Source organism: Nerophis ophidion, linkage group LG01 (genome assembly GCF_033978795.1).
Source record: "Nerophis ophidion isolate RoL-2023_Sa linkage group LG01, RoL_Noph_v1.0, whole genome shotgun sequence".
In the NCBI taxonomy this organism is placed as follows: Eukaryota; Metazoa; Chordata; class Actinopteri; order Syngnathiformes; family Syngnathidae; genus Nerophis; species Nerophis ophidion.
The window spans coordinates 35705260-35717626 of record NC_084611.1 but is presented as its reverse complement, the minus strand read 5'-3'; the positions used below and the strand labels follow the sequence as shown (position 1 = coordinate 35717626).

Here is a 12367-nt window from a genome sequence, read left to right as displayed (position 1 = left end):
GCTATTTGAACTATTTTTAGAACAGGCCAGCGGACTACTCATTTGGTCCTTACGGGCTACCTGGTGCCCGCGGGCACCGCTTTGGTGACCCTGATATTATGTTAGCAAAAGGAGATTGATTTAACAGCAGCTTTCCAGTCGCTGCGTTATGACGTCACTAGCGACAACCAGGAAATAGCTGGGAAATGTAGTTTTTCAGCCTCGTGTTAGGCGAAACCAAGGGGAGACGTTTACATCTCCGAATTTGTGTCCATAAATGTATTTTTTTTAATTTCGTGACGACCACGGCACGCTGGCCGCATCAAAGGCTTTTGTGTGCTTAGGTCCACCGTGAAAGTCGTACTCTCGCGTGGTTGACTGACTTGTCAGACTCCCTCTCTTTCTCTCCTTCTCCCCTCCTTGACAGCCAGGGCTGCCCCCCGCCTCTTCACCACATCAACCTGGGCGTTACTTGCAGCCAGACGACGCCGGGGAATACACCCCCGCCAGAGGCCACCTTTATCGCCAAGCGGGGAGTCGTTCCTACCAAACGCGGGTTAGTAACGTTTACGCTTTTTGTGGCGTCTCCCGGGCTCCACCGCCTTGGCTTAGTGCGGCGCGGGTTTGCCTCAAATCGGCTTTATCATTTGCGTCGTCTGCTAGCTCTCCGCGCTGTTATTGAGTGACTCGTCGAGCAGGTGCAGCAGCGGCTCCGGCCCGCTAACCGGGAACACAACTATCCTGCAGGTTTGACAGCTTCATTGAATAATTAACTGTTGTGTCTTCAGTATGCATCCCAGTGGTGATCACTGGGGGGTCTGTGTGTAAAATGAGCCCCAATAGGGTGCTTGCATGCAGGCTACCTATCATCTGTCAGTCTACAATGGCAGGCTAAGGACAACAAACACCCAGTAGCAACCTTAACGGGTCTTTAGGGTCTGATCGGCTGCTTCCATTTAGCTCCAAGTGTCAAGGTTTGTGCAGACAACAATTGCTTGCACACTAGTTGCAATAAATTAAGTTAAAGGCCTACTGAAATGAGATTTTCTTATTCAAACGGGGATAGCAGGTCCATTCTATGTGCCATACTTGATCATTTTACGATATTGCCATATTTTTGCTGAAAAGATTTAGTAGAGAATATCCACTATAAAGTTTGCAACTTTTGGTGCTGACAAAAAAGCCCTGCCTTTACCGGAAGTAGCAGACGATGACGTCACAAGTTTGGGGGCTCCTCACATCCTCACATTGATTACAATCATGGCCACCAGCAGCGAGAGCGATTCGGACCGAGAAAGTGACGATTTCCCCATTAATTTGAGCGAGGATGAAAGATTCGTGGATGAGGATAGTGAGTGTGAAGGATTAGAAAAAAAAAAAAGGCGAGGGCAGTGAGAGCGATTCAGATGTTATTAGACACATTTACTAGGATAATTCTGGAAAATCCCTTATCTGCTTTTTGTGTTACTAGTGTTTTAGTGAAATTATATGGTACCTGAAAGTCAGAGGGGTCTGGCCACGGGTGTGGTGACCGCCAATGTCTCCGGTGGGAGGAGGTAATAGAGTCCGCATTTGCAGGAGGACGCAAGCTCCGCTCATGTCTACGGTAAGAGCCTACTTATTACCACAATTTTCTCACCGAAACCTGCCGGTTGACATATGGTAGAAAACCATGTTCGCGTGACCGCTCTGTTCTATAGTAAAGCTTCACTTTCGGAAATGTAAATAAGGAAACACCGGCTGTTTGTGTTGCTAAAGGCAGCTGCAATACACCGCTTCCCACGTACATCTTTCTTCTTTGACTTCTCCATTATTAATTGAACAAATTGCAAAAAATTTGGCAACACAGATGTCCAGAATACTTTCCAATTATGCGATGAAAAGAGATGACTTTTAGCCGTGAGCGGTGCTGGAAGAACATGTCTGCTCCAACCGGTGACGTCACGCGCATGCGTCATCATACGCGTCATCATTCCGCGACGTTTTCAACAGGATACTTTGCGGGAAATTTTAAAATTGCAATTTAGTAAACTAAACCGGCCGTATTGGCAAGTGTTGCAATGTTAAGATTTCATCATTGATATATAAACTATCAGACTGCGTGGGCGGTAGTAGTGGGTTTCAGTAAGCCTTTAAATGCCTCAAATTTCCGGCGTTTTGTGTCAAAGTTGCGTGTAGTTTCAATGAACGTAGAGGGTTAAAATGGGTTAAAAAACAAAAGAAATTGTGAAGGTGTGTGCACGCAGCAACAGTCGTGAGGGAGGGGCAGAAAGCGAGGTAGTCGATTGTCAATCAAGGCGTATTTGGTCAACAGAGCGCCAATAATATGTCTTTAACACATAAATCTTAAGCTTAGATCAGGCTGATTAGAAAAAAAGAGTACTATCTATCTATCCATCCATTTTCTACCGCTTATTCCCTTTGGGGTCGCGGGGGGCGCTGGTGCCTATCTCAGCTACAATCTGGCTGAAGGCAGGGTTCACCCTGGACAAGTCGCCACCTCTTCGCATGGCCAACATAGATAGAGAGACAACACTCACACTCACATTCACACACTGGAAATTATATAAAATATAATTTTAAATCAGTCAGGGTTAAATATTACATACATTCCTAGATTATGTAACATTTTACATATAGTAGTATCTACGGTTATTTGGCTGTTATTGACTTTCAGCCAGCAAAACTTGTATTATGATTAATAAATAGGCATACCATTTGAATAAATTATGGACCGTTAGCTGAGGATATTTAGTTTTTTAATTTCATATATATTCTGGCACAATAATTCTTATACTGTGGCGTACACAAGCTTCATCTAGTGGCACAGCAAATAATCACCTAATTAAATATTCATACCCATGTTACTGTTCAAATTGTATGCAATGTTACACTGGGCCAAAAATATTAAATATACTTGTTAAATAAAACATCTGCCTTGTTTTTAATGAGTACTTCGCTACTGGGTTTTAACATTGGTCATTATCGTGGTGCTTGGGAGTAGTACTAATCAAACATATTGCATAAGAATGGGCTAATGAATAACTGCTGAAAAATAAATGCACTTATAATTATTTATGGCTAAAATAAATACATCAAATTAATAATGAATATGTTTTTTTAACTAAACTGTCAGTAAAATTGAAGTGCAAATGAAAGTACAGATTCACCACTTGAGTGTTATTTTTTGTGCTTATGAAACTTCTCTGACTTTTGCTCCCGACTACTATTTGATATTGTCATTACGGCCCCAAGTCGAGGAACAGATACTTTTTGGTGGCAGGACAACAATTGGACCCAGCCCTATGGTTAAGAAACACTGTTTTATGTCATTTGTGTTCATGAATGTTTACCTTATGTTTTTACCTTATTTTTGTGGACTTTTTGTATCTGCACTGCAACCACATCATTTTCCCCACTGTTGGATAGATACAATTATCCTATCCTATTTACAACTTAATGACTTGTCTTATCAGTTTCAAGTGCTCCTGTATTGACCCACTTTATACACTGTAAACTCACATGAATACCGCCCTTAAAATGATAACAATAATGCTGTTTTATGATTAAGACTGTTTGATAGGTATTGCAACGATGCGTATGGTTGTGGTTGCAGTTTGCAGAGACTATATATACTACTGTACACAACCAATTATGCTCATTATTTCACATTGTAGGCTACTGCATACTATTTACACTACAAATGTATCATCATGTATCGGGACGGCGTGGCGCAGTGGAAGAGTGGCCGTGTGCAACCCGAGCGTCCCTGGTTCAATCCCCACCTAGTACCAACCTCGTCACGTCCGTTGTGTCCTGAGCAAGACACTTCAACCTTGCTCCTGATGGGTGCTGGTTGGCGCCTTGCATGGCAGCTCCCTCCATCAGTGTGTGAATGTGTGTGTGAATGGGTAAATGTGGAAGTAGTGTCAAAGCGCTTTGAGTATCTTGAAGGTAGAAAAGCGCTATACAAGTACAACCCATTTATCATGTTTCTTTCTCTTGCAGACATGAATTGTTGATTGGATGAAAATGAACAAACCAAAAATGGCCTCAGAGAAGGGGTGAGTTAACTATTTTTAAAATAATATTAAGTACACCACACAGTAGCTAATATATTTGCACAGTGTGTCACAATCATCTGCTTCATGAAGTGCAATTTTACAATTTTACCTTTTAAAGCCCATTTGTCATAAAATTAATTGTATTTGTCTTAAAATAGCAATTTTAGTAGACTGATGGCATTATATTAAGAATAAAAAAACTGCATTTTCCACACTAAAAACAATATATTAAAGAGTAAATTAATACATTTACAACAAATACTTTGCAATACTATGAGAACTATTCAAAAAATATTTTACAGGTATATTTACTAGTTATTTTAATGAGGGGAAAAATAAGATAGCCAGGGAAAAATGTATTAAATTTAATAAGAATAAATTAGTAATATTGTGAGAAAAAGCTTTAATTTCACAAGACTGCAATTTGAAAAGGTGTAGTAATATAAAAAAACAATGTACAAAAATAAATCGTTAATATATGAGAAAAAACATAAGATGGTCACAAGAAAAATAAAACCCTAACAATTTTATGAGAATACAGTACGTTTGTATTAATATGAGAAAAGGCTGTCATTTTCTGGGAATAACATTGTAAAAAAATTAAATAGTAATTTTCTCACAAAAAACACCCCACACAACTTATTGGCAAAAAAAAAGGAAATAAAATGCATATATTTACAACAAATATGTCGTAATAATATGAGAAAATATCCAACAATACTATTTTTGAAGAATTATGTTTTAATATAATGAAAAAAGGCACAACAGTGTCATGAAAAAAACTCTGAATCTTACAAGAATAAATTGGTAATATTATGAGAAAATGCTGTCAATTTAGAGGAATGCATTATAAAAAGTCCATCCCTCCATCCATTTCCTACCGTTTGTCCCGTTCATGAAAAAACTTCTGAATCGTACAATAATAAATTGGTAATATTATGAGAAAACACCAGAGGTGTGGACTCGAGTCACATGACTTGGACTCGAGTCATGAATTTGATGACTTTTGACTCGACTTGACAAAATGTAAAAAGACTTGCAACTCGACTTAGACTTTAACATCAATGACTTGTGACTTGACTTGGACTTGAGCCTTTTGACTTGACATGACTTGCTACCTTCCCCAAAACCCAATGATTAAAAAGTTATTCAGGAGCGTTCCGTATCTGTCCGTGTCTGTCAGCGTGTCTGCGATGACAGCCTGTGCGCTACCTGTCAGAACAACAGCCAATCAAATTAAATCCACATTATTTTCGTCACACAGCATTCAGCCAATCAAATTGCATGAAAACCAACGAAGAAGAGCTCTCCTACAACACGCCAAGGAGGAAAAATGATGCCAAAAATTGTTTCGTTCGGGTATTAAAACTACGACTTGGTCAACAAAAAACGAATTCCAGTATGCAAAGCATACGGTTCGTTCGAAGATTACAGACAGAGACGCAACAACTTCCAACTTCGTTCGACATTTGAAGATGCACAAAGAAGGGTACGTTTTGAATGTAAGTTAACATTTATTGGCTGAGTAATGTAACTTTTATTTGCTGTTTAGTTAAACCAGTGAGGCTCTAAACTCACTGCTAACGTTATGAAAATAGACATCGTATAAGGGTACGCAACATCGAGCGCTACTGCCTACTGGCGCTGACGTGACGCGGGGCCGCCATCTTGGAGTGGTGATCCCCTCCACTCAGTGCAATTCATTTGGCAGGAGCAATGAACTGTCAGCGCATTTAATTCATTTTACCTCACTGAATACCACTGATATTCACGCGCTTTTTTTTTCATTCGTGTAACTATGATAAAAGACACATTTTTTGGCGTGTTCATTGTTTGCTTAACAGTAGTGGAATATTCTTATATGCTATAAGTGAGCAGACGTCCAAGATCAAAACTGGGAATAATAATCCCAAAAAGGGGGAAAAAAACGGTCAGCTATTTTTAAGGCAAAGAAACAATATGATTAGGTTATATATACATGCATATATCCTACATAAACAATGTATAAATACATAAGATATCTATATATCTTATATACTGTATCTCTGTTGCTGCAACAGCAGAGAGTTTATTCTGTCTTGACACTTTGTATTAATATTTTGTATTACATTCTTCCCTTAAATGATCATGTTTACAGTGATTGTTTTATATGTATTTTTCATGTATGTTGCTTCGGATAAAAGCGTCTGCAAAATACTTAAACATAAACATATATAAACACCTGAAAGTCTTTATATCAGCTAAAACCACAAATCTGTTTCACTGGATTCAGAATAAAAGCAAATTCTGTCTTACCCAACAATGTTAGTATTTGAATATTGTTACTTGAAGACTTATTCCTGGTTACAATTATACTGTTAAGAAAGCATTGTCTTATACTTTGCTTAAAATGAGAATGCATCATAATCAGTGGCGGCTGGTGAATTTTGTTTTAGGTGGGGCTGAAAGTTTGTAAACCAAATACTTGTAGGGGCGTCATCCTCCCCCAGAAGATTTCTTTGTGATTTTCACGTACAAATTGAAGATCTTTGTTCCTTTCCACTCTGTGGTAATATTCTTTTCACAAAATACAATCATGTTAATGTTCAATCTTACTTGTGAAAAGTAATCCCCCGATTCCTATTTTCAACAGTCCACTTATTAAAGCAGGAAAACGCTAAACACCAGACCAGCATCTTTGTTTGCTACCTGTCAATTGTCAGTTTAGGCTGCTTGCCGGCTCCTCATCACCACTTCATGATGGCGCCCAAATTGCTCACGTCACAGCAGCCAATGCTGCGTCTACTTATAATATGTCTATGGTTATAACGTCATTGCAAACACGACAATCTGTTGCGTCCACTGCAGTTCGCTACCTTATTCATACTTTTTGTCAAGTGTTTTTTTTTAAGCAGGGTTGCATGAGGTACCCACTCAAAATGTTACGTTAGTCAATGTATCACACACGGCAACGTAACGTTATACGGTGGTCAGCAGCACCGCATATTTTAGCCACCTACAAAAAGACAAACATAGTCAAATCAAGGTCAGTTAAAATGTATACTATATAAAGAATATGTGTACATATTCCATAGGGCCGTGAAATCTAAAAACTACAACTCTGTTCCTTGTTATTTTCATGTAGTTATGTTTTTCATGTTTACGCACACATCAACACACATACAATATGAGATGAGATCAATGAGATAAGGTAAGAACAGGATAGAAACTGCTATGGAACTAGTTACAATGCAATATGCCATGGAAATACAATGTTAACACCTTTGTGCAAATAATTACAATTGTGTTCATTCTGTAAAGGAATGAGTTAAATGTTTAAAATAACTGGTCAATAGTGCTATTATGAAGTGCAATGTCAGCACAATTTTTTTTTTTAAATAATAAATACATACAGCGTTTTAAAAGCATACACAATCAGTGTAAATATTTTAGTCTGGGGTTAAAAGGACTTGAAATGACTCGAAACTCAAAATGCAGGACTTGGGACTTGACTTGAGACTTTCCAGTCTTGACTTTGGACTTGACTCGGGACTTGCCTGTCTTGACTTGGGACTTGACTCGAGACTCGAGGGCAAAGACTTGAGACTTATTTGTGACTTGCAAAACAATGACTTGGTCCCACCTCTGGAAAACACTGTCAATTTAGAGGAATGCATAATAAAAACTCACAATATAAAAAGGGTAGTAATATGGGAAAAAACAAACAAACAATAATTTATTATAATTTATGAGAAAAAAATCCACAAGATGGTCACTACAAAAATAAACCCCTCATAGTTTCATGAGAATACGGTTGAATACTGTCATTTCATGGGAATACTATTGTAAAAAAATCACATAAAAATAATACAAGAAGAAGCTGTCATTTTTTTGAGAATAAATGAAAAAGTCAAAATTGAAAATTAGATTAAAAAAAATATGTATTTACAGAAAATACATTGTAATACTATGTGAAAGAGCCTAAAAATATTATTTACAATTTACAAGAAGGAATTAGTAATATATGGGAAAAAGCTGCCATTTTACAGGACTGCATTTTATAAAGTAACAATATAAAGAATTGTAGTAATGAGGAATAAAACAATTTACAAGAATATGTAGGATAGGATATAATAGACTTTATTTATCCCACAATGGAGAAATTAGGTAGTTGCAGGGCAGATATAAAAAGTCCACAAAAAATAAGGCAAAAAAAACCCCAAACATATGAAAACAAGAGGGAAACATCAAGGACAAAAAGGAGGGCACACAGGAGCTCATGCAACCATTAGAATGGCGCTGTAATGTATGAGAAATATGAAATATATGAGAAAAAAATACAATATTGTCACAAGAAAAATAAAACCCTCAAAATTTCATGAGGATATGTTTGTATTAATATGTCATTATTTTTGAGAAAAAATAAAATCACAGTAAAAAAATAAAATAAAAAAATAAAGTATTTATAATCAAATATTTTGTAATAATTTGAGAAATAAAATGCATTTCAGAAATATATTTTTTTAATATGAGAAAAAAAACACAAAATAGTCACGAAAGTAAATACATTTTTCACAAGAATAAATTAGTAATATGAGATAAGGCTGTTGTTTTACAGGAATTCATTTTAAAACATAACTATGTAAGGAGGTGCAGTAATAGGAGGAAAACACATTCGACAATTTGCAATGTATTTTTTAATATGTGGGGAAAAAACAAAAGATGAAAAATAACAAGAAAAATGTAACTTTCATAACTTTATGAGAGTATGTTTGTATTATAATGACAAAAAACTGTCATTTTACAGGAGCACAATTATTTAAAAAAAAGTTACATAAAAACAATTATGTTGTGTTTCTTGTTTTGAGAAAAATTAAAAAAGATACAAAAAAATTCAAATAATATTTTTCATTACGAGAAAAAAATTAAATGAAAATTAAACCTCAATGTTATCAGACAAAGTTGATATACACAAATACAATGTAATATATATTTTTGTCAACATTTTTAATATTACAAGAAAATAATAATTATAATTTATGTTGTGAAAATTTAGGCATTCACTCAGTATGGAAAATACCTATTTTGTCTTAATATTACATTTATTTTATTAAAAAGATTCCTTCTTTTGGTAGTATTTGTACTTCCTTGTAATGTAACTTTTATTTTTCTATTGTGTGACGAGTAGTCTCTGGACTGTGAGATATGTAGCGTGTTTATTTAGGCTTGTATTTAATCCTCTATGGATTTTCTTTTTGTCTGTATTTTTTCTTTTCTACTGTCCTTTGTGTGCACTCTCTGCGCTCTGTCTTTATAAGGACATACTCGAGGAAGCATGGAGCTCCACTGGGTACAATCACAGACTTTTTTCCCATGTTTGATGTTGCTGTACCAACACGTCACCTTTGACCCCAAGCTTGAACCGCGTTGGCTAACTTACTGATGGTCCCCCGGGTGCTTTTATATTTAACCGTGTGCTCTGTTAGTTCTATATGCATCCTTCATGTACGTGATGTGTCAAAGCGTATGTTTCGTGTGAGTTACAATGTTGTAGTCTTGCAATAAATCCTCCCCTCATGCGGTTCTAATTCAGGTTTTGTTGCAAGAGCTGTTGATGTATTGTCTGTATTAAGTTTCATCTTGTAAACTGTGGATGTGTGAGTCATTGTGCAGCAACTGGATAGCAAAATGCCTCGTCGTTGACCACCACAACAATACACAATTCGATAAAAGCACTATTACTGCATATATTGTCACTTTTCCCTCTTAGAAGAACACAGATCTTCTTTAGTTTATTTTTTGGCATATTGGCTGCTCTTGGGAGATTTTATCCTAGAAGAGACTGAGGGCTGCTCCAGCAAAGTGGAGACTGGGGCGTAGAGATGGGGGATATGACCTAAAATCTGTATCGCAAAATATATTGCAGCCTCTTGTGATAACAATATATATCACGTTATGTTATTGGACACATTCATCATAATATAATGATTTCAAAATAGGTTACGTGTGTGGGTTTGTGTGCGTGTGTGTGTGCGTGTGCGTGCGTGTGCGTGAATGCGTGCGCAAACCCCGTTTCCATATGAGTTGGGAAATTGTGTTGGATGTAAATATAAACTGAACACAATGATTTGCAAATCCTTTTCAACCCTTTTTCAATTGAATGCACTACAAAGACAAGATATTTGATGTTCAAACTCATAAACTTTATTTTTTTTTTGCAAATAATAATTAACTTAGAATTTCATGGCTGCAACACGAGCCAAAGTAGTTGGGAAAGGACATGTTCACCACTGTGTTACATCACCTTTTCTTTTAACAACACTCAATAAACGTTTGGGAACTGAGGAAACTAATTGTTGAAGCTTTGAAAGTGGAATTCTTTCCCATTGTTGTTTTATGTAGAGCTTCAGTAGTTCAACAGTCCGGGGTCTCCGCTGTCGTATTTTACGCTTCATAATGCGCCACACATTTTTTATGGGAGACAGGTCTGGACTGCAGGCGGGCCAGGAGAGTACCCGCACTCTTTTTCTACGAAGCCACGCTGTTGTAATGCTTGACCTTGCTGAAATAAGCAGAGGCGTCCATGATAACGTTGCTTGGATGACAACATATGTTGCTCCAAAACCTGTATGGACTTTTCAGCATTAATGATTCCTTCACCGATGTGTAAGTTACCCATGCCTTGGGCACTAATACACCCCCATACCATCACAGATGCTGGCTTTTGAACTTTGCGCCTATAACAATCCGAATGGTTATTTTCCTCTCTGTTCTGGAGGACACCACGTCCTCTGTTTCAAAATATAATTTGAAATGTGGACTCGTCAGACCACAGAACACTTTTCCACTTTGCATCAGTCCATCTTAGATGAGCTCGGGCCCAGCAAAGCCGGCGGCGTACCTGGGTGTTGTTTATAAATGGCTTTCGCTTTGCATAGTAGAGTTTTAACTTGCACTTACAGATGTAGCGACCAACTGTAGTTACTGACAGTGGTTTTATGAAGTGTTCCTGAGCCCATGTGGTGACATCACACTGATGTCGGTTTTTGATGCAGTACCGCCTGAGGGATCAAAGGTCCGTAATATCATCGCTTACGTGCAGTGATTTCTCCAGATTCTCTGAACCTTTTGATGATTTTACGGACCGTAGATGGTAAAATTCCTAAATTCCTTGCAATAGCTCGTTGACAAATGTTGTTCTAAAACTGTTCGACAATTTGCTTACAAATTGGTGACCCTCGCCCCATCCTTGTTTGTGAATTACTTAGCATTTCATGGAAGCTGCTTTTGTACCCAATCATGGCACCCACCTGTTCCCAATTAGCCTGCACACCTGTGGGATGTTCCAAATAAGTGTTTGATGAGCATTTCTCAACTTTATCAGTATTATTTGCTACCTTTCCCAACTTCTTTGTCACGTGTTACTGGCATCAAATTCTAAAGTTAATGATTTGCAAAAAAATTTTTTTTATCAGTTTGAACATAAAATATGTTGTCTTTGTAGCATATTCAATTGAATATGGGTTGAAAATAATTTGCAAATCATTGTATTCTGTTTATATTTACATCTAACACAATTTCTCATTTGGAAACGGGGTTTGTATGTATATGTATATATATATATATATATATATATATATATATATATATATATATATATATATATATATATATATATATATGTATATGTGTGTGTGTGTGTGTGTGTGTGTGTATATATATATACACACACATATACACATATATATATATATATATATATATATATACACACACACACATATACATACATATATATATATATTATATATATATATATGTGTATATGTGTGTGTATATATATATATATATATATATATATGTATGTATATGTGTGTGTGTGTATATATATATATATATATATATATGTGTGTGTGTGTGTATATGTATACGTATCGTTGGCCGTAGTTTGGACACACCTGTCCTATGGTGCGTAGGGTAGCATATCCTCTACTGGTAATGATACTTTCTACTTTTTAAGCACTCTGACTGGGACATTAGCCGCTAGATGGCTCGCAAGGAATAGAAAGTACTTTATTGATCCCTGGGGGAATTCGGCAAATATCAGATTGTAGGTTGGTTCATATTTCACTGTTTGTTGCATTTTTGTTGCGTTTAACTTGATTGTAAAATATGTCGATCGAAAGGGGGTGTGGTGTGACATTCATATTTTGTCAATATTCAGTGTTTTAAGGTGGTCTTTCATAATGGTTTTAGCTTCAATCAGACATTATTGTGAGGTTTTGTACTAGTGTTCCTAAAAATAGATATACTGGTCCCCAAATAATTGCCCAGGCCTGCTCTAA

The 12367-nt window shown here is 36.7% G+C and overlaps 1 protein-coding gene across 12 annotated transcripts in view; it reads left to right on the top strand.

The window, feature by feature from the left end:
- The first annotated feature begins 203 nt into the window (after positions 1–203).
- Positions 204–12367, top strand: part of agtpbp1 (ATP/GTP binding carboxypeptidase 1) — a 74836-nt gene continuing 62672 nt past the window's right edge. For 5 of the 12 annotated variants that reach the window (XM_061901656.1, XM_061901688.1, XM_061901670.1 and 2 more), the window contains exons 1-2: positions 205–535; positions 3988–4043. In XM_061901656.1, the coding sequence (XP_061757640.1) occupies positions 4006–4043 (38 nt within the window). In that variant the 5' untranslated portion in view covers positions 205–535; positions 3988–4005. The other 7 variants (XM_061901707.1, XM_061901640.1, XM_061901650.1 and 4 more) reach the window with 4 other exon arrangements.